The 22638-nt window shown below is 41.1% G+C and overlaps 1 protein-coding gene across 2 annotated transcripts in view; it reads left to right on the forward strand.

The window, feature by feature from the left end:
* The first annotated feature begins 6491 nt into the window (after positions 1–6491).
* The window catches only part of SCN11A (sodium voltage-gated channel alpha subunit 11), an 80499-nt gene continuing 64352 nt past the window's right edge, over positions 6492–22638 (forward strand). Inside the window, exons 1-5 of one of the 2 annotated variants that reach the window (XM_088021405.1) lie at positions 6492–6764; positions 9416–9534; positions 11007–11108; positions 17864–17992; positions 19497–19600. In XM_088021405.1, coding sequence (XP_087877531.1) covers positions 6492–6764; positions 9416–9534; positions 11007–11108; positions 17864–17992; positions 19497–19600 — 727 coding nt within the window. The remainder of the gene's footprint in view (positions 6765–9415; positions 9535–11006; positions 11109–17863; positions 17993–19496; positions 19601–22638) is intronic. The other variant, XM_028107110.2, reaches the window with a different exon arrangement.

Below are 22638 nucleotides of genomic sequence, written 5' to 3' on the forward strand. Positions count from 1 at the left end.
TGTGGCTTTCTCATCCTGACTCCCTTGTCTCACTTCCATGAGATGTCTTAGCGTAGGCAGGTAGGTGTATTACATGGTGGTGATTACTTGGGATTGAGATTCTCTAGCACTTCCTTATGTGACCATAGGCAAGTCTCTCAATTTCTTTGAGCCCTTATGTTTTCTTCTGTAGAAGGTGGATGATAAAACAATATCCACCTTGTAGATTTCCTGGGAAGTTAAGAGAGATTATGAGAGATAATCCATTTAAAGCATTTGACCCAGTGCTTAGCCCATGGTTTATAGCTCTTATTAACCTCAGTGTGGTGTTTCAGGTTCAGATCCACATCGAAATGTTTTGGGCATGCAGTTACAAACCTCTGGTGACTTCCCCAGTGACTTCCCTTACTGGTTAGGGTAAAGTGTGAGGATCACGTTGTCCAGTTTGGCTTCTTACTGACAGAGAAAATTGGAGAGAGACACTAGTCTAAGAAGGTATAAAGTTAAAACCCCTGCCTCCTAAGAGAAGGCCACTAATAATTTACCTTCATTCCAGATGAGTATTTCGTTTCAGAAAGCCCCCAAGGATAATATTTATCTCATGAGGTTGTTCTGAGGATTAAATGAGATAATGTAATATTAACACCCTTAAAATTTTACCTGAAACAGGGTAGATGCCATTAAATGATAACTATCATTGTAAAAATGTTTGTAATATCGCATTAATTGAAAAGTTCATGAGGTAAAATTGCATATGTGTGACAATGCCAGCTATGTAAACATATGGACATAAAGACTGCTGAAAAGAAATATACCAAAATGTTAAAACTTGCATGTGCTAGGTGACTTTGGTTTGTGGGTAATCATTTCCTTTTCTTGTTTTCTAAATTTTATTTACTGGATGATTCCATCAGCCAGAGCCCTGGCAGGAAACAGATGGTACATTCAAAATGGGCATTTTGAAGGTATTTTATTAAAGTGATATTTTTTAAAAGCAGGCAGAGTTCAGTAACAGGAATCCGTGAGGAGGCAGTTTTCAGGTGTGGTGAGAATGGGGTGCCCTTACACTCACATCTGAAGGGGCCAGGAGAGGGAGGTTCTACAGAACCAGAGAGAGCCCTGTGGACGGGCCAGCTGGCAGGAGCTGTGGTGCATGGCAGCCACTGGGCGGAGGGGTGGGGAGGAAAACCCTGACCTCACTCTCCACCATTCCCTGGGTATCTTGCTGGTACCTTCCATCAGCCAAACCCAACCAGAAGCCAGAGTTCAGGGCATCCAACTGAGGGGTCCATGTGAATTAGCTGCATAGGCACTGAGCAGGGAGGAGAAGGATGGGGAGAGGTCTGGTGGGCAAACTGCCGATGTGTGGCATAGCAAAGTTATGCAACTTTTATAACAGCTGGTAGAGTCATAAATAAGAAACAAAAGCCCTTTGCTGCCCTCAGTGTTTTCACACATGCGCACACCTCCTGTTGTCCTACCAGCTCAATGATTCCTGATTCTTCATTACCACTGTGTCCTCTGGGCTCCCACAGCACCTGAAGTTCCCCCCTAGTGCAGCCACCCTCACTGTGTGGTTTCATCCTCCATCCTTGACTCACCTAATTCCCCACATCTTTTTAAGAACCTCAAGGGCTGGGACGGTGTTTTAAATCATTTTGCACTTCCAGCGCCCATTGCATGAATGAGTGAGCAATTGGGAGTTCAGATCTAATGCCTCTATAAGGCTTGTAGATTGGAAATAAAGCCTGGAGCTACCTAATCTTAACTGCAAGTGAATTCTCAAGGAATTTAGGGTCCCTGCTTAAGGATGTGAAGCCTCAGCCCTCTTTCTTGGATGAGTGCTTGTCTTCTGTCTATTCAGCAGGAGTGGGCCTGTGGGCCTGTGATCCTGCTGAGGGCCAGTCCTCAGAGGAGGAGGAGCAGAGCCCTCTCTGATGGACAACTCCCCACCTCCCCTGCAAGTCTAGTGCATCACCTCAGGGAGGCCTGGCAGGGCCTCCACATGGGCCTCCCAGTCTCTGTGGTTTCCTGTGTGAAATCATAATTCACATGTCGCTGGCCTCCTGGTTTGGACAGCGAGTTGAGATTATGCCTCCTTCCTTTATGACTCAAGGAGATTTAGAGCCTGTCATTGTACCCAATATTTTGACTCTCGGTGTTAAATCTGAGGATGTTTGGAGCCCTGGAAGGATTTTTACAGTCCTTTTGCAAATCTATAAAAGTAACACTTACATGCACATAATCCAAACAACTCAGAAGGAAGAAATTCTGGGAAGGGTATCACACAGAAAATAAAATGTCCGCACCTTCGCCTGTATCCTCAGTTCCACTTTTAACCCTTTCAGTGTTTCAGTGTTCCGGTCATTGTCTGGCTAACTGTAATTGATTCTCTTATTCTTCTATTTTTTTGATTCATCAAGAGGTTAAGTAGCAGTTATCGAATGGCCTCTATGCAAGATGAGGAATTTAGTGTACTGACAGTAATCCTTCTGCTGTCCCCGAGTTTCCTCCAGTTTCTGCTACTTAGTATATTTTTCATTTTGTCTTGCCCTTGAGTACCTGCATAATTTTAAGGGTTAGACTTATACTCGATTGCTTAATCCATTGACCTTCCATAGAATGTCTTGATTCTCTAGGTGTTTAAGATGAGGAAATTGGTGGCTCTGAGTCTCCCTTTGTCTTTGCTTTCCAACTCTAGTTTGCAATAACATTTATATAATTTGAATTCTATCCTGTAATTGTAATTAATTCTGCTTTATCTATAGGATGATTGTTAAAATTAAAAACTGGTATATAACTTATGATACAATGATTTTGTAGCTTCTAGTCTCTGAAACCAAGTACCATATTTGGACCCATAGAGAAGGGAATGGACTGTGATGTCACTGACCTTCTGTTGCATGAAAAAGCATGGCCTAAGTGTCAAGGTCAAGTGGACTTTCTTTTTTTCCTCCTCTATCAGCTGCTCAAGCCATTTAGTTGGCTTCATATGTAAAACCTGACTTTTCAAGGAGCTATTGTTTTGATGGAACTTCTAATTGCCTTTCTTTTTTACTTATAAAGAAACCAGCTGGTTAATCATATTCTTTGTTACAGAGAATTTACTCTATTCTCAAAGGGTTTTTCTCAGGGCTCTCTGACTTCTAATTCTAGTTGAATCAATTGCTTTTTTAAGCTGATTGTAGTGCAGTTACCTAGAATTTTCTTATTGCACTCTTGGGTTAGGTGTACCATATTTTGGATTTTTACCATCCACCATTTTTTGGCTTCTCTTTTCATTGTTTGGGAGCATATACTCAAATAATTTTTTTGTAAAAAGTCATTCAGTGTCTGAAAAATTTGCCGTCATACTTGATTATTAGTGAAGCTTGGGAAAGAATTGTATGTTAGCCAATTTAATTCTTCAACCAATTTTCCGTGCAATGGAATCCATTTTCTGTGCAGAAAAATTTTTCAGAATTAAATATTTGAGGTATAAATTTCACAATGAAGATTTGAATCATTCCAAATTTTTACCAATTATACCATATTGATTTTTATTAATTTAATTAATTTTGCATGCACAGCGTGTATCTCTATAGTCCAGTTATCCTGAGTTTGCTTTTATTAAAAATATTTGATTCTTTCATCAGTTTTTTCAGTTATTAAGAAAATTTTACTGCATGTGATTTTATTTTGTCAGATTTATTTGAGTTGATATTTTTATAAAGTCCTCTTATTCCCAGGTCAATTTTTGTAGTTTTCAATGTCAACTTTAACACGTGGTTCTTTAGTTATTTCAGCATTTATAACAAATTTTAATGTGCACAGTTTTTGGAGTTCTCAATTTTGTTTTGTGTTACTTATTTCCATCAAGCCTCTTTTCTACTAGAAACTGAGCAAAATATCTCCAGGGTCAGAACAACAGGGGCAGAGTGTCCAGTTTCTTCTTTAATAGTCTCCTTATTATGATAGCAGCCCTGCACTGGACTCCTTGCTATAACTTAGCATAAGGTCTGGTTTTTGCCATCCAGGATCTTTCTCGGCTCATCTGTTTTCTAGGATCACCTAACATTCATATACTGTTGACTGCAGAGGACTCGATCCCTGTCTCAAATGTCTTTCATGAGCTCTAGAACCAAATACAGTAGAGTCTCATTATATTTCCACTTCATTAATACCAATTCAATCATATATGTCTATGAGAGAGAGGGGAGTGGAATGGAAGGGAGGAGGAGTGGAGGGGTGGGGAAGAGAGAGAGAATAATTTAAGTAGTGTGGCCAATTCCATCATCCAGCACATTCATAAAGAGCTTGACCCTGAATGAATGGAACAGAATGCAGTGAATCTAGAATCCCTATGTCATTTCAGTTGACATATGACTCACACTATGGGCATCCCATTACCCATAGTATGTTTAAAGACACATACGTTGCCTTTATCATGGCCCTTAAACACAATCTGACCAATCTGTGGATTAACTGAAGAAAGGGTGACCGGTTCTAGCACCAGAAGAAAAATTTGCCATATTGACCTTGTTGACCACTGAGTTGGGGTGCCTCGTCAGTATGGTGCCTTCCTGAGGGATTTTCAAGAGAAGTTTATGTTGCTGTGTTTTTGTTTTTTTTTTTTTTGTATGCTTTTTTCAGAGGCTAATGTGTAAGCTATGATTGCTCTATGATGCCTCTTGGTTCTCTTCACTTGCAGGTTCCACAAACAGCTTCAATTCCATCTGTTCTAAATTCAGTTTATTCCCCCAAAACTTCTTCCTTCCCTAGTACTCTCTGTCTGAGTGAGCGGCACTGTGTTGACCCAGCTGCCCAAGCCAGGAACCACATCTCCTTCCTGTCCCTCAAATCTCTCCCTCCCCATAAATCACTGGTCAAGGCTATTTCTTAAGTGACTATCAGATCTACCCACTCCATTAGGTCATCCTTAGTGGTTATGATTGTTACAACAATCTCTGCTGTTCCAGCTCCTCACCTCCTTCAGCCCCTCATCCCAAGTCCTATCCATTCTCATCAGTAAGAGGGATATTTTTTAAAAACCTGATAGTGTTACTCCTCTGTAACAACAACAGCAACAACAACCAACTCTTTAGCAACTCCCTATTACCCTCAGGGTGAAATCCATGATATTTACTAAGGATTATAGGGCCCCACATGCTCTCTCAATGCTGACTGGAGCCTTATCTGGCCATCCATCCCACAAAATCTCCATCCGTGGCAGACAGAACCTGTTGACAGACACCATGTTCTTTTTCACCCATGGGTCCCTGTACATACTGTTTGTTTCTCCTACCACATTCTAATGTCCTCCTTTTTTCTTGTCTATGTCTTACATCCCCTTCAGGTCTCAACTGGGACATTAAAGGTTTGGCAGATCATCCCTGATTCCCCAAGACTCGTTAAACACCTATCCCATGCACAGACATAGCACCCTCTACTTCTTCCTATATTAGCATCTGTCTTACTCTGTTGTAATTTCCTGTCTTTTATCTGTCTTCACCACTACAACACCAGGGCAGCATAACTTGTAGGACCAGGAGGAGGGGCTGTTGTTTCTTCTCCATTAGTGCCTAGCAGTGTTCCTAGAACAGACACTGAGCACATGGGTTGCTGAATGAACAAACCAATGCTATGTTGGATTACCCATTGTAATTTTCTGGAGTGCCTTGGGAATCAATATTAGATTGGCATTCAGGTATATAAGAAAGGAAGAGGATGCTTGGCATGGGGAGTAAAAGCATTTAACCTGAGCACTACTACATTTTCTCAGAGCCTATTTTTAAACTTGAGGTTGTAGAGGAAGTCCCTATAGAAAGGGCTGTCAGGGATAGGGGCCAGTACAGCTATTATCCCATGGCAGAATGACCCTGTTAGCTTTGGCAAATCCTTTCTGCTTTCTTGGGGTCTCATTTCTGCCAGATCAGGGTCTCAGAAGTAAGAAAGTTGGCATAGAATCATAGGTATTAGTGTAAATGTTTGTGCCTGTGTGTATAGCCTTTTTGTTTCTATTCCATCACATTTTAAGAACTTTGCTGACCAAACAGTGAGAAGACGCATGCACTTATAGTTTTGATTTTGCAACCCAGAGCTATGTCCCAATTAATACCCTACTCTTTCTGCTCCTGTTCACACTGCAGCCACTGGGCCACCATCTGCAGGCCCCGCTTCAGTAGTTCAGTGGGTTCGGTCTTACTGTCTTGCTCAATGCTTGGGTCTCAGTTTTAGAGACTGGGCTTCTTCTGCCCATTTTTCCTGAACTTAACTTACCATTTACACCCAGGTCCTCCAAGAATGATGGCCTCCTTTGGTTTTCCCTGTGCCCCAAATTCCTGCTGTATTTACAGTGGTGGTCACCTCTTCTGACCTGCTCCACAGCCAATGAGCTTCCACGCCCCCTCACTTCACTTAATTCTTATAGCCCCCCGTGACATCATCCTTGGAAAGTGGAATTCCAGGGCAGGCTGTGTGATTTCTACCTTTCAGAGCTCTCTGAGGATCTACTGCTTATCTCTGTCTCAAGGATGAAAATGGATGACAGGTGCTACCCAGTGATCTTTCCAGATGAGCGGAATTTCCGTCCCTTCACTTCTGACACTCTGGCTACAATTGAGAAGAGGATTGCCATCCAAAAGGAGAAAAAGAAGTGCAAAGACCAGACAGCAGCAGAACCCCAGCCTCGACCTCAGCTTGACCTAAAGGTCTCCAGGAAGTTGCCCAAACTCTATGGTGACATTCCCCATGAGCTGATAGCAAGGCCCCTGGAAGACTTGGACCCATTCTACAGAAATCATAAGGTAGTTGAATGAGGTCTGGGGTGTTCTAACCATGCAGTTATAATGGCTATTATAAGAATCTCCAAACACTGATCTTGGAGTTTGCAGGGATGTCTGTCCTTCTCCTTTGCTATCACAGTTTAACCTACTTGAATGTAGTTCTTGTAGGGAAATTCTAGTAAAAGTTCCTTAAAGGGGCTCCTGAGTGAGGAAATGTGAGCTCTGGGCTCTTCTGATGGCTTTTTTGAAGGCCTGGGGCAGTGAGGACAGTACTCCCCTTTCAGGAAAAGCTCAGAAGACTTTACCATCATCATCTCACTATATGATCCAGCAGAGAATGGAAACTCACCAGACTGAGTTCAGAGAGGAAGGAAATTTGGGCAGAAATATGAGCTGCTGAGACCATTTTCTGCTGGCAACCATAAGAAATTGATCTCTCCAGAGAAATGTTGCCTGGTATGTCCTTGTATTGGGACAGACCTAGGGTTACCAGGCCAATTGGGAACTGTGTGTATAAAGGAAAGTGGGGTGTGAGTGGGAAAAACAAGAAAGGGGTGAGAGATGAGGGAACAAAAACAGTCCAGTATTTCTCCTTCTTATGCCCCAAAATTCCAAGGCCTTCTTGGAGGCAGAGTTGTTAAATGTGAGTTAACTGCTGGAGGTCTTCTGCCTTAAGCCTGGAGCAGGCAGCAGCTTGGTGTGCTGCAGACAGTCCTGGGAGGATAGCTTCTGTTCTAGAATCATCTCTTCTCAGCTTGGGCTCTCCCTGTAAATCAGAAGACATGATACTTTTTTAGAGTTCTGCACACCCATGACCCCATGTGGCTGGTACTCTCAGTAGTCATGTGAGATATATGTAGTAGTTACCACTCCACCTTGCAGATGAGGAATCCAGCGACTAGATGGGGAAGTGGATTGGGCCAGGCCAAACAACCAGTAAGGAATGGAGTTGTGACTCAAACCCAAGGGCTCTTTCTGTAGTTGAAGGCTACTTCCTATCTTTAGAAATTTCCACTTTGAAGAGCTACAGAGAAAGGGGTGGTTTCAGCAAACAGACAGAAGGAGCTGGTACCTATCATTTTAATAATTAAAACCCTGGTGAGTATAGTTAAATACACCATTAGTTGAAATATTTAAAGCAGTTAGAGATAGCATTAATAAAATATCAAGGGACACAGAGGCAGAGCCATATCATGCCACCTGTTAATCTGGGTGACCCACCTCAAGGAGAGGTTTGCTCTCTGCCCTAAAATTGCCTTTCTATCCAAAGGAATGGCCCAGAATCCCTAAAGTGGGTCTTGGGCTCCTGAGCTCATAGCTTTCAAATAACTCTGTGGCCCATTTCCTTTTGTTATAGAGGCAACAGAAAATATCCTACTCCATTTTTTGCTGCAGCCAGATGGCCAGCAGACAAGTAAGTTCCAGCAGCTCAACAAAGGATGGTTGATGGTTGGCAGTGACTGAAGTTCTGGTACCTCAGCCAAGGCAGCATCCACCCTGCTATATTGGGCATGGGTGATAAGGCCTGTCTTTTCTGTATAAGAACATACTGGATTACATGTCAAGTAGTATTTTGTAAATCTTAAAAGGAGCAGAGACATGGGGAAACAGGAATGACCCTCATTCTGTGAAGGCTTTTGTAACTAAGACCTTAGGGACATATAAGGGGACAGCCAGATTATGGCTAGCTGGAAAAAAGGAGGTCTGGGAGTTGGTGTTAGAAGCTTGTGAGTGATGGGTTGCTGTCCAGGGACTGCTTCATTCCCAAAGCCCAGGAAGACCTACTAGGAAGAAATGGGTGCAGGTGTGGTATTCTTCAGTGGAGTCCAGTGGGCATTTTGGATGGGACAGGATACCATTTAGCAGTTCTGTCCCGGGTTTGGCATCCCGAGAACTACCCAATAAAGGCCAGTAGGGCCTCCAGTAATTGTGACAGACAATCAAAAACACCCACATGCACTTCCAGATGCCTTCTGTAGGGCCTCTCCTACCAGTTGGGAACCACAGGCAGAGTTGCCTGAATGTCTGTGGGGAGAACGGGAGAACAAGTCTGGGAAACTTGATGACTTTTTTGTTGATGATCCTCAAGGTTAGAATTGATTGATAGACTATCTCATGTAGAACTGCTCAGGTACAACAATATGGACTCTCTAGGTCCCTGACTATTCTAAGATTTATTATGAAGTTTTCATTTGTCATCAAAATAATTTAAAATAATCTGCTGGATGTGAATGTTCAGTACTACTTCCATCTCTCCAAGTTCCCTTCTAGTTCTTATCTCCATAGATATATACCACGGAGTACAATATGAAGGGTTTTACTTGCCCCGGTTACTACTCTCAACCCTTGTTTATCTGCAGGGTCTATATGCTCCATTTCTGGAGCCTCCAGAGTATTACACTGGGTAAACAGTCCACAGCCCAGTACTTATCTTGGGACTCTGAGTGAGACCTAGGCCACATGGTAGATCTGTTGGTGTCCAGAGTCACAGTGTAGGCTGGCCAGAAAGTATCTCAGACTTCAGAATGACAGCACTTCAATTAGAAACTGGCATGATCATAATAAAACAAGCCACACCTCAATCTGTGGTTCCACTGAATTTTCTCTAAATGAACTCATGAGAAATATTGTTTTGTCACTACATGTAATTCTTGTTGTGTTTGTTTTTGCAGACATTTATGGTGTTGAACAAAAAGAGAACAATCTACCGCTTCAGTGCCAAGCGTGCCTTGTTCATTTTTGGGCCTTTCAATCCAATCCGAAGTTTAGCCATCAAAATCTCGGTCCATTCATATCTTTTCATTGCATCTTTTACTAAGTCCAGGTCATGTGAAAAGTGTAAGAGCCCCAGATGTTCACATGCTGGTTGAGTGGAAGTAGCTCATTCTTGGATCAAATACTGGCTGAGTGCCTACTGCTGCATGGCGGGGGCTGTGCTGGTGCTGTTGTGTGAACAAGACTTAGCCCTGCTCTAGGATCCTGTGGCCCCAGAAGGGGACAGGCCCAAAAGGCAGGCGATTTCGTTAGTGAGATGGGCCGTTTGGGAGTGGTAGTTGTGCTTTGGAGGCATCCAGGATGACTTCCTGGAGAAAGGATCATCTAAGTTGAGACCCAAACAAAGTTGCAAACTGTCAACCTGGGCTCTTTATTTAGCTGCTAAATGTGTTGTGTTGGACCTACACAGTGTTTAAAACTTTATGGAAACACCTTATAATGTTAAAAGTCCAGATTTCCAACATCTTTTGAAGATGGAACCTCTATAAAGTCTAGGCTTGCATTCCTACCTGGCAAAACCTGGTGTAGTGAGGAACCACTGCCTCTTTCAGAGGGGCTCTGCAAGCTCTGCTTCACCACATCTCCACCCCTCTCTGTGACCCAGCATCTGCCCATTTTACCCATTTAAATGACTCCCCAAACACTTAAGACTTTGAGTTTCCAACCTCAGTCTTTTTTTTTTTTTTAAGATTTTATTTATTTATTCATGAACGACAGAGGGGGAGAGAGAGAGAGAGAAGCAGAGGGAGAAGCAGGCTCCCAAGGAGCAGGGAGCCCAATGCGGGACTCGATCCCAGGACCCTGGGATCATGACCTGAGCCGAAGGTGGACGCTTAACTATCTGAGCCACCCAGGCGCCCCCAACCTCAGTCTTAAAGAGTAAAGACAGGCAGCATTCCTGATGTGTGCAGCAGGGAGTGGTGACACCAGGCAGTTTTAGACTGGGAGAGGTGAGAAAGACATATAGACTGGTAGACATAATGAAGTACTGGGGGCATGGGAAGGAATAACCATTCAGGTTGTAATCCCTAGAAGCAGAGCCTGAGATGGGGATTCTTATTTAAGTAATTTAGTTGAGGAGTGCTCTCTGGAGAAGGAAAGAGGGAAGCAGGATGGAGCAGAAAGAGCAGGCTAGTAAGAACGGGGTCTCAGCTGATCCCACATCACCTTGAGCCCACCGGGAGCTCTGGGGCACTAATTATGTCACAGAGCTGCCCCTCTGGAAGCAAGGGGCCAGCTTTTTCTAAGTCTCAGACAGTCAGACACGAGGAAGGGGGTTGTAGCCCTCCAGGTGAGGAGGCTGCCATTCGGCTGAGGACAGTTCTTCGGAGGAGGGGACAGCTATGAGTTGTTCTTCGCCAACACTCATGGTAAGCAGACAGGTGCACCTGCAGAAAAGGAGACCTGGAGGTATGCCCAGTCATAGTGAACTATGACTGATGATGTGTGCCACCCTGTAGTGTACCTGCCTTAACGGACAGCGGTCACAGTGTTCAGCATGTTCATCATCTGCACCGTCATCATCAACTGTGTGTTCATGGCTACTGCCTACGGGAAAGAAAACAGCAATATAGATACCGACAATGCTGAGTAAGTGTGTCCTGCACATGTCCATCCTAAGGTTTTAAACAAAAACACCTAAAAGACTTATGATTCCATCAGAGTTCCGATATAAAGAGAAAGACAGACTCACCCATAATCCCAATTCCCCAACACAAATGCTGGCATATTTTTTATAATTGTTTTTAAAAGACCTTTTAAAATAATAAACAGCACACATACAAATTTTATGTTTAGCTTTTAAGTGGTTTTCTTTGTGTTTACATAGTCTTTATAGGAATCTACTTTTATGGTTATATAATATTCTATCAGGTGAATAAACAATAATTTACTTAACCATTCTAGTATTTTACTACTATAAATATCGCAACAAGCAACATTTTTGCATATAGCTACTTTTTAAAAATTACTATTTTCTTAGGATAGTCTTAGAAATGGGTTTGCTAGATTGGAAGGTACATTTTAATGCTTGAAAAATATATGGTGACAAAATATTTCCCAAAATGTTTGGAAAAGTTATTAATTTATAGAGTTGAAAATATTTACATTTCCTTAATTTCTGGATGGATTGGACTTTTTTGTTTTAGTTTGTGAATTGTGTATTCCCATCTTTGCCCATGTATCATTTTTGCTTTTATCCTAGTGAGTTTGAGTGAGTTCTTTGTATAATTAAAATATTAACTTTTTGTAATTTTTAGTTGGCTATTCAGACATACAAGTTAATTTTTCAACTTAGAAAGTTCTGTATTTTGATAAATATTCTCTTATATATTGTTTTAGTTTTTCTAACTTAACATATTTACTGCTTTAGTCTTTTAGGAATATATTAAATAATAAATTGACAGAATAATAAGAGATCTCTTATTTTGATCACATATTTAACTATGTGATAGAAACTACTACAATCAACATTACAGAACATTCCAGACACCCTAAAAGTTTCCTCATGCCTCTTGGCATGTAAATCCCCTCACCCCAACTCCCAACGCAAGGCTTGATCTCCTTTCTGTCACCCTATGCTAGTCTTGCCTTTTCTAGAATTTCATATAATGGACTCATATGGTGTGTATGATACCATACTTTCATGTCTGGTTTCTTCCACTTAGCATGTTTTGAGATGCATCCATGTTCTTGTTTATATCACTAGCTTTTCCCCTCTTTGTTGTTGAGTTGTATTCCTTTGTATGGGTATACCACAGTTTCTTTGCCCATTCACCTGTTGATGGACATGTGGGTTGTTTCTAGGTTTTGGTTATTATGAACAAACTTGCTATGAACATTTCTGTATAAAAGTCTTTTTGTGGATATATGTTTGCATTTCCCTTGGATAAATACCCAGAAGTGGAATTGCTGTGTGTTATATGATAAGTATATGAGTAACTTTGTAAGAAACTGCCAAACTTTCCCAAAACGGCTGCACTATTTTATATTTCTGCCACCAATATATGAAGGTTTCAAAGTCTTTATTAATAACAGCCTTCAATTTACTTTGAGTTTAATTTGCTCTTCTATTTCTAGCTTCTTAAGGTAGAAACTTAATTGGTTTGAGATCTTTCTTCTTTTCTTGTACAATTTTATAAAGCTATGAATTTCCATCCATGCACTGCTTAAGCTTCATCCCACAGATATTGATACATTGTTTTTATTCCCTTTTGGTTAAACACATTCCCTACTTCTTGTGATTTCTTCTTTGTCCCATGTGTTATTCAGAAGTGTAGTTTTTTTATTTCCAAATATTTTATATTTTTCTAGTTGTCTTGTTAATGATTTCCAATTTAATTCAGTTGTAGAGAATATACTCTGTAAGATTTCAATCTTTTGAAATTAGGAGAAACTTATTTTATGGTTCTACTCTGGGAAATGTTTCACATGCACTTGAAAGAATGTGGGTTCTGCAGTTGTTTGGTATGATATTCTGAAAATGGTCAGTTAGGTTAAGATGGTTGATAGTGTCATTTAGATTTTATCCTTTTACCATTTCTGTTAGTAGTTCTATGAATCACTGAGGAGAGGCTTGAAGTCTCCATCTATGATTGTGAATTTGTCTATTACCCCTTTCTTTTTGGCAAGTTTTGCTTCATGTATTTTTGCAGCACTATTATTAGGCATGTACAGATTTATGGTTATTATATCTTCCTGATGTATGCATTCTTTTATCATTATGAAATGTCTTTCTTTATCTCTAGTATCATTCCTTTTAGTATTTGTTTTGTCTGAGATTACCATAGCTACTCCAGCTTTCTTAGGCTCATTGTTTGTGTGGCATATCTTTTTCCATCCTTTTACTCTCAACACTTTTTTGTATTAATAGCGTATTGTATTTTGGTATTTTAGTGTTTTTGTAGTAATAGTGTATCTTTTGTATTAATAGTGTATCTTTTATAAAGAGCACATGGTTGGTTCTTGTTTATTATGTGGTCTATTTTTCAATCTCTGCCTTTTGATGGAATATTTATTTCATTTGCATTTAATATAATTGTGAATATGCTTGAATTCAGGTCTGTTTTTCTGTCCATTTTCTGTTGATCTCATCTGTTTTTTGTTCCTTTGCTCTTCTGCTGTTCTTTCATTCCTGCCTTCTTTTTTGTTAATCAGGTATGTGTAGTATTTCATTTTAATTCCCTGCTGTGTTTTTTGTTTTTTGTTTTAGCTTTCCTTCTTTGCATTACTTTTCAGTGATTGCTTCTTCTCTGTTGCTAAGTGGGACTTGGGATCTAGTTAAAGGCCAGTGAGTTCAGGGCTGTGCCTTGGAACAAGGGGCGTGGACACCTCCGGGAATAGAAACCATCCTGGCAATATCACTGGGGAAAATGGTCTCCCCTCTAGAGAGTTGGCTATTCCTTGTGAGGAGCTAAGTGATAGTACAGGGGCTGCTGCTCATTGTTTACTGCAGTGTCTCTGGAAGCCTTTGTAGTCAACCAAGTGAGATCTGTGGAGGAGGCAGATCCAGGAATGGGGATTGCTCCCATAGCAGTGGTCTGCCCAGCCAGCACTTCTGGTGAGATGCAATGAGTTTTCTTTTTTTATTAATGGAAAGCAGTAGCCCAATTGGATGCTAATCTGCTCAAAGGCCATTTTCATTACTAAAAGATCCATAAGGCAGAGATATGCAAGGACCCTTGTCTAGGCTGTAGGGAAGATGCTGCTGTCCCCTGGTGGCATTTAGACTGGCAATGGATTCATGAAAGTGGGGGTGGGAGAAGGCTGTTGAAAATGGTTTTATAAAAGAAGGCATGTAGCTGAGTTGTTAGGTCCATGCGGGGAGAATTTCTTTAGTTTTGACAGTGTCCTTTGGTTAGAAAACTTTTAAATGGGAAATTGATTCCAAGCTAGTTTTCATAGAATGAATGCCAAAGTGCCCTAGGATCAGGTCATGGTGTTCTGTTAACCTACCTGGACACCATCCATGGCCCTGACTGGATACCCTAACCATGCTTGAACTGACAGTGACACACTCCAGAGGGCCTTATTTGCCTGGTGGGTTTGGGTTTCCCCATCTTGGAGCTCCCAAGCCCTGTTCCCGGTGGTGGGCATGGCTCTACTCCGTATCACATGTCATGTTGGTCTACCTGTCCCTCTTTTGGCCAGGCTTCTGCTGGAAAAGAGAGAATGAGGGGGATAGGAGGTGGGAGACCAGGTGGTCAGGCAGAAATGGCAGTCAGAGGCTATTGCCTCAGTTGTCTGAGATCTAGATGGAGACTTGCAAAATCCCACAAATATGCAATTACAGCCTTTTCCCAAAATACCCTTAACTTTGTAAATTATACCTGAGTTTCAGGGCAGACATGAATTAATTAATCAGCTGTGTCCATTTGTCACCTAAAAGGTGATCAGCTTTAACAAAAAGACTGAAGCAGAGAGCAACTCATAACCATTTCTCCCCTTGGATTTGGTTACTTTGGATTTTTCAAGTTCCCAAGACCTTAGTTCTTTAGGCATGTGGGCTGACAGTGGCTGGATATTCTACCAGAAAAGGTCCACTTCTTTTACTGTGAAATGACAACTTTTTTAGATTGTTTGAACTGATTGTTTCTGTCCCTGAAGGGGAACCTGTGTGTGTGTGTACAGAACCAGCATTTTTGACAGCTTGGGGTTATAACAAAAGAGATGGAATATTGTGGGGTTTTGTTGTTGTTGTTTATTTGCTTATTTTGTTTGGTTTTGAAGGAGGAAGGGGCAGAAGGGAAATAAATTAAAGTATAGATCATGATGAAGGACTCAAGGAAGAAAATGGAAATAGGTTTTTCTTTTTAATTGTGGTAAAATATAGGTTACATAAAATTTACCATCTTAACCATTTTTAAGTGGTATTAAGTATATTTACAGAGTTGTGCAACCAGTTACCACCATCCATCTCCAGAACTCTTTCCATTTTGCAAAACTGAAACTCTGTGCCCATTGAACACTAATGCCCCTCCAATCCCTGGCAACCACCATTCTGCGTTGGGTTGCTATGTATTTGACTGCTCTAGGTGCCTCATTTAAGTGGAATCATACAGTATTTGTCTTTTTGTGACTGGTTCATTTTCCCTAGCAGAATGACTTCAAGGTTCATCTATGTTGTAGCATGTGTCAGGATTTTCTTCCTTTTTAAGGCTGAGTAAGTCTAGTTACCATACAAAATTCTTACAATATTATTGATTTTATTCCCTATGCTGTACATTACATCCCCATGTCTTATTTATTTTATAACTGAAGGATTGCACCTCTTAATCCCCTTCACCTATTTCATCCATCCCCCATCTCCTATTCCCCCTCCCCTCTGGCAACCATCAGTTTGTTCTCTGTTTCTAGGCATCTGTTTTGTTTTGTTTGTTTCGCCTTTTAGATTCCACATATAAGTGAAATCATACAGTATTTGTCTTTCTCTGTCTGACTAATTTTACTTAGCATAATACCCTCTGGTCTATCTTTGTTGTCATGAATGGCAAGATTTCATTCTTTTTTACGGTGGAGTAATATTCCATTGTGCATATATACCACATCTTCTTATCCATTTATCTACTGATGGACACTTAGATTGCTTCCATATGTTAGCTATTGTAAATGATGCTGCATTAACATAGCAGTATGTGTGTCTTTTCAAATTAGTGCTTTTGTTTTCTTTGGATAAATACCCAGAAGTGGAATTGCTGGGTCATATGGTACTTCTATTTTAATTTTTAAAGGAACCTTTATACTGTTTTCCATTGTGGCTGAAGCAATTTACATTCCCATTAACAGGGCACAAGGGTTCCCTTTTCTCTGCATCCTTGCCAACATTTGCTTCTTGTCTTTTTGATAATATTCATTGTGATAAATGTGAGGTGATATCTCACTGTGGTCTTGATTTGCATTTTCTTCGTTACTAGTGACCTTAAGTGTCTTTTCATGTGCCTGTTGGCCATCTGTATATCTTCTCTGGAAAAATATCTATTTAGGTCTTCTGCTCATTTTTAATAAGATTGTTTGCTTGATATTGAGTTGTATGAGTTTTTTATATATTTTGGGTATTATCCCACAGGGGGCTATGGGATATAGCATTTGCAAATATCTTCTCCGTTTTGTAGGTTGCCTTTTCATTTTGTTGATGGTTTCCTTTGCTGTGCAAAAGCTTTTCACTTTGATGTAGTTCCATTTGTTTATTTTTGCTTTTGTTGTCCTTGTCTGGGGAGACAGATCCAAACAAATACTGCTAAGACCAATGTCAAAGAGCTTACTGCCTAAGTTTTCATCTAGGAATTTTATGGTTTTGGTTCTTACATTTAAGTCTTTAATCCATTTTAAGTTTATTTTTGTATACGGTGTAATTTTTGTTGTTGCTGTTAAGTTGTATATTCTGGGTATTTACATGATTTGCAAATATTTTCTTCTAGAAGTTGTATAGTTTCTGCTCTTGCACTTAGCTATTTAATCCATTTTGAGTTAATTTTTGTACATGGTATAAGGTAGGGGTCCAGCTTCATTTCTCTGCATGTGGATATCGAGCTTTCCCAGCACCATTTGTTGAAAAGACTGTCCTTTTTCCATTGAATAGTCTTGGCATCTTTTTTGAAAATCATTTAACCATACATGTTAGGGCTTATTTCTGGGCTTTCTGTTCTAGTCCAGTGGTCTATATGTCTTTCTTTATGCCAACTCCACACTGTTTTGATTACTTTAGCTTTATGATAAGTTTTGATATAAGAAAGTATGAGACCTCCAACTTTTTCTTTTTCAAGATTGTTTTAGCTATTCAGGGTCCCTGGAAATTCCATATGAATTTCAGGATAGATGTTTTTATTTCTGCAAAGAATGTCACTGGGATTTTAATAGGGATTGCACTGAACCTGTAGATGACTTTGAGTAGTACAAACATCTTACTAGTATGTCTTCTTATCCATGAACATGGGATATGGAAAGATCCAGCTTTTACCCTTGTCATTTATTCTCTTTGTTCCTTTGCCATCATCTGCTTCTGTATATCAAAGTGACAATCCTAGAATTGTGGTGACAAAATAGCAGTGACAGCCCCCAGTCCTAAGGTCCCATGTTGGCTAAAACAACTCTCAAGAATATGGCTGTAGAGGTAGGCATTGAAGAGCAGCTTTACAATTTTATCTGTGGGCCTGTTTCTCAGAAATTCTAACTACTAGAACTTGCTTAAGGAACCTACCACTCTGAACTCTGGTTTGCTGAAAATCAGAATGTTAAATGTCACATTGAAATGGAATAAAACTGCATAAAGGCCAGATAAGACAGATGGGCTCCCTGCTTTTCATATCACTTATCATGTTCCTTCTTGTTCTGAATGATTTGCTTTATAGGTATGTCTTCACTGGGATTTATATTTTTGAAGCTTTGATAAAAATATTGGCAAGAGGTTTTATTCTGGATGAGTTTTCTTTTCTTCGAGATCCATGGAACTGGCTGGACTCCATTGTCATTGTAACAGCGTAAGAATGTCAAAGATGTTTATTGAGGAAACTCAGGGTGGGAAGGAAGTTCCTTGGCTTCCACCAGGGCTTTGTGTGGGTCCACGTGAGTAACTGTGTCCTAATAATGCCTAGAGCTCTGAGTACAGTGTTGGTTGGCCCTGAACAGCATCATGCAGCTGATTGGCTAGAGACCTCCAGCATGAATTCATTTCTAGGCCACATTCATGCTCTCATTCCTTCAGCCATTCACTTCCCAAACACTGGCCTATTATGGGCCAAGTTCTGTGCAAGATACAGGGGTTGTGATAATGAAAACAAAACAAAACAAACAGACATGGTTCTCACCCTCTTGAAACTCACAGTCCAGATGGGAAGAGAGAAAATTAACAACCATCACAATCTGGTAGGGTGAGTGTTAGGACAGGAATTGGGCATATATTGGGCTGTCAGAACGTGTAGGAGGAACCACAGAGTCTTAAAAATCTTTGGCTACTGCAAGCTCTCAAGGAGGTTTTTTTTTTTTTTTTTTTTTTTTTCATTTTCTCCTAGGAATTTTATAGATTTGGCTCTTAGGGTTAAGTCCATGGTCCATTTTGAGTTAATTATTATGTATATTGTATATGACATGAGGTGAGAGTTGAAGTTCTTCTTGAAGGAAAGGACATCAGTTTGGCATCTGAATGATGAAACAGAGTTAGCAAAATAAAGAATAAGAAGAGTAATGGCCCACTGCCAGCACAATAATAATAAACCTCACATTACTTATTTGTGCCAGTCATTGTTTTAAGCACTTTGCATATATTTTCCTGTTTAATATTCATGAAAGCCCTTTGAAGTAGATGCTATTAATATCAGAGTTTTACACTTGAAATTCAATGATTGGGTGCTCCTGGCTATTGAAAAGTGGTGTAGTGCAGTGATAAGGGCTCTGGAGTCAGACTGCCTGGGTTTTTTCTGGGCTTGGCCACATAGTGAGACCTTAGGGAAGTGCACTGGGCCTGGAGCTGGGTAGTCAGTAAGTGTTTCAATTGATTTCTATTATCAATGGATGTAGCCACAACTGTATACTATTTCAAGGAATCCTCATCTATGTCCAAATATGAAAATGAGGGGACGCCTGGGTGGCTTAGTCGTTAAGCGTCTGACTTTGGCTCAGGTCATGGTCCCAGGGTCCTGGGATCGAGCCCTGCATCGGGCTCCCTGCTAGGCAGGAAGCCTGCTTCCCCCTCTCCCATTCCCCCTGCTCGTGTTCCCTCCCTTGCTGTGTCTCTCTCTGTCAAATAAATAAAATCTTTAAAAAAAATATATATATATATATGAGCACAGCCTCTTGTGCAATCTGTAGTCCACAGCAATAGAGAATATTACCAGACCCCAAGATGAAGGTGAGGCTCAGAAGGTGAGGCCCCAGATTTCACCATGATAGACACAGGGCCCATGTTTATTTGTGGCGTCTGTGGAGATATACTGCGTGGCTGTAGGACTGAGTAGGCCCAGACATTTCCTGTGCTTTGTCTTATAGGTTTGCAACATACATACCAGAAGCCAGGGAAAGCATCTTCGGTCTGTCATCCCTGCGTACCTTCCGAGTGTTCAGAGCTTTGAAAGCAATTTCAGTGGTTTCAGGTAAGTCATTCTGATTTTCAACATTGCCTTTTAGCAGGAGGAATGTTCTTTTATATATAAAATTTCTCAAGATGTCATATAAACCAAAACCAAACAAATTCTGCTTTACTCATTTATTTGATCATTTAATAAATGTGTATTTGAGCATATGTCTAGACACCATGCTAGCTGCTTGGGGTATATCATAACAGTGAGTGAACAGACAGAGGTCTCTGCCCTCATGGAGTTCACATTCTGGGTTGGGGTGGGGAGACAGACCCTAAGCAATAACAATAATTAAGAGGTAATTATCTGTCCTGTTTAGAAAGTGATATGTGCCATGGAAAAATAAAAAGGAAAAGTAAACAACATGAGGGCTACTGGAAGTCACAGGGGTTCAGGGATGTAGGATGCAGCTTTCAATAGAGTAGTCAAAATAGGTGTCATTGGGGGATGGGAGATGGGAGTGGATTTGAAGGCAGTGAGGGAGTTTCATAAGCAGGTATATGGGAGAGAGTGTTCTGCGCACGGGCAACAGCCAGTAGTGCAGGCTGAGGAATAGAAAGGATGTAGGTGGGGCTGAGCAGACAGAGTGAGGGGCTGCGTGGTAGAAGTGGGACCGCATAGGTGAAGGACTGGGAGGTGAAGGACTCCCATGACCACTGGGAGGACTAGGGCTTTGCTCTGAGAAAATGGGGGCCACGTGAGGGCTTTGAGCCACATGAGTCACATGATCTGGCAGGGGTTTTGTTTTGATTTGTTTTTATGGAAGTAGAGGTGACACACGTTACATTAGTTTCAGGTGTAGAGCATAGTGATTCCACAATTCTATAAATTATGCTGTGCTCACCACAACTGTAGCTCCCATCTGTCACCATGTGATGCTATTACAATACCATTGACTATGTTCCCTATGCTGTACCTTTCATCCCCATGACTTATTCATTCCAAAACTGGGAGCCTGTGCCTCCCACTCCCCTTCACTCTTTTGCTCATGCCCCTCCTCCCATCCCCCTGGCAATCACCAGTTTGTTCTCTGTATTTATGAGTTTCCATTTTGTTTTGTTTGTTCATTTGTTTTGTTTTTGAGATTCCACATGTAAGTGAAATTAGGCAGTATTTGTCTTTCTCTGTCTGACTTATTTCACTTAAGCATAATACCCTCTAGGTCTATCCATGTTGTTGCAAATGGCAATATCTCATTCTTTTTTATGGCTGAATAATATTCCAGTGTGTGTGTGTGTGTGTGTGTGTGTGTGTGTGTGTGTGTGTATAAATATATATATACACACATATTTATACATACACTACATCTTCTTTATCCATTCACCTAATCTGACAGGTTTTAAAGGGACTACTCTGGCTGTTGCATGGAGAATAGAATGTGGGGGAGCAAAGGTAGAAGCAGAAAGATCAGATAGGAGGCATGGTGATCATCATGGAAATGTGCCACTCAGATCTCCTGCTGCAGGGAGCATAGCTGACTGATGATCCCAGCTGCCACATCTCTGGATTCACAACTGCATTCATGTTCATGCCAAGATCACACTTTCCCTGCATGTCAGGAGGACTAGTGCAGGCCCATTCCTAAAGGATAAAGTCCTGAAGGACTTTAGCTCAGGGGCTCCTCAGGAATCTGGTTGAGACTCTCTCACAGTGGCACTACAGTCTGAGGCTCTTCTTGTCCGGTCCTGCTTCCTTACCACTCTCCTTTCCTGGGTGTCAGCCCTGTGTCATAGTCTCATGCTCTCCCGGCCAGCTCTACTCGCTTCCCCTTCTTCTTCACAGGCATGTCACCCAACAGATCTCTTGCACTTCTGGTTCCAGTGGGTCTGCTTCTCAGAGAACCCAAAATGACACAAGAGGCCACTGTCATAATCCAAGAAAAGAGATGGTTGTGCTCTCAGATCAGATGGTGGTAGGGGAATTGGTAGACAGTTGTCCGACTCTATGAATTTGAAGGTAGAAACAATAGGATTTCCTGATAGGCTGATTGTATGTGTGATGTGAGCGAAAGAAAAGAGTCAAGGATGAGTCCAGGTTTTTGGCCTGAGTGACTGGAAGGGTGGAGTCATTGCAGACTGACACAGGGAAGGCTGCGAGAGGAGCAGGTCTAGAGGTCAGATGAGGAGTTAGCTTTGGACGTGTTCTGTTTGAGATAGCTGTGAGACATCAAATGGAAGTATCAAGTAGGTAATGAGGTATACAAGTCTGGAGGTCCAGGCAGCAGCCTGGGCTGGAGATATCATTTTGGAAATCATGAGCCTATAGATGATACTTGGAGCCATGAAATCTGATGAGATCACCAAGAGAGTGAGCCTAGATGAAAAATAGAAGAGGGCCAAGGACTGAGTCCCAGGGCACTACCACCTTAAAGGTGAAGGGAGAAGGGGAGAAACCAGCAAAGGGGATGAGCAGGAGCCACCAGAAAGTAAGAGGGAAAGGTGGATCCTGAAAGCTATGTAAGGAAGGTGTTCTGTGAATCAGAATGAAGCTAAGGATGGGTTGTGAATATGAACCAAAGTTTATAAAAAATGAGGTTATTATGGCATGCCCTTCTGCTCTCCTTCCTCTTTCCTTTACATTAAAAAACCTTTACTAAAAGATATTCCCTCTCTGGAGTCCTTCGCTTTCCCCCTTCTTCTTCCCTTCCCTTCTAATCTCTTCTATCAATGCTCAGCTCCACTACCAAAACTCTAGGCAATTTGGATCCTTTCAAACAGAGGCAGTGGGTTATTTTTTGAAACCTCAGAAAAAAAACTACATAGTGATAAACTGGCAGCCAAGGACACTTTATGTAGAATTTGTCCCTCTCCTCCTTTCCTTCCTCTTTTGCAAGGTGGACCTTGGTTTTTCAGGTAAATTTAGGGCCTTTTTGCCTTGTGTTTCCAATGGGTAATATATACATCAGGCTGTCCCCTAGCAGCTATAGTGTTTCCTTCTTCATCTCTAAGCAGGTGAACATAGTCTCCATTTTGACCCATGAAACTCATGAGATCCTTGGATACTTTTTGGAAGTAAGGATGTGAGGTAGGATAATTTAAGGGACTTTATAAAAA

This window comes from Eumetopias jubatus, unplaced genomic scaffold (assembly GCF_037043125.1).
Source record: "Eumetopias jubatus isolate StellerSeaLion01/CBP00866 unplaced genomic scaffold, mEumJub1_p1.0 scaffold_1, whole genome shotgun sequence".
Classification (NCBI taxonomy): domain Eukaryota; kingdom Metazoa; phylum Chordata; class Mammalia; order Carnivora; family Otariidae; genus Eumetopias; species Eumetopias jubatus.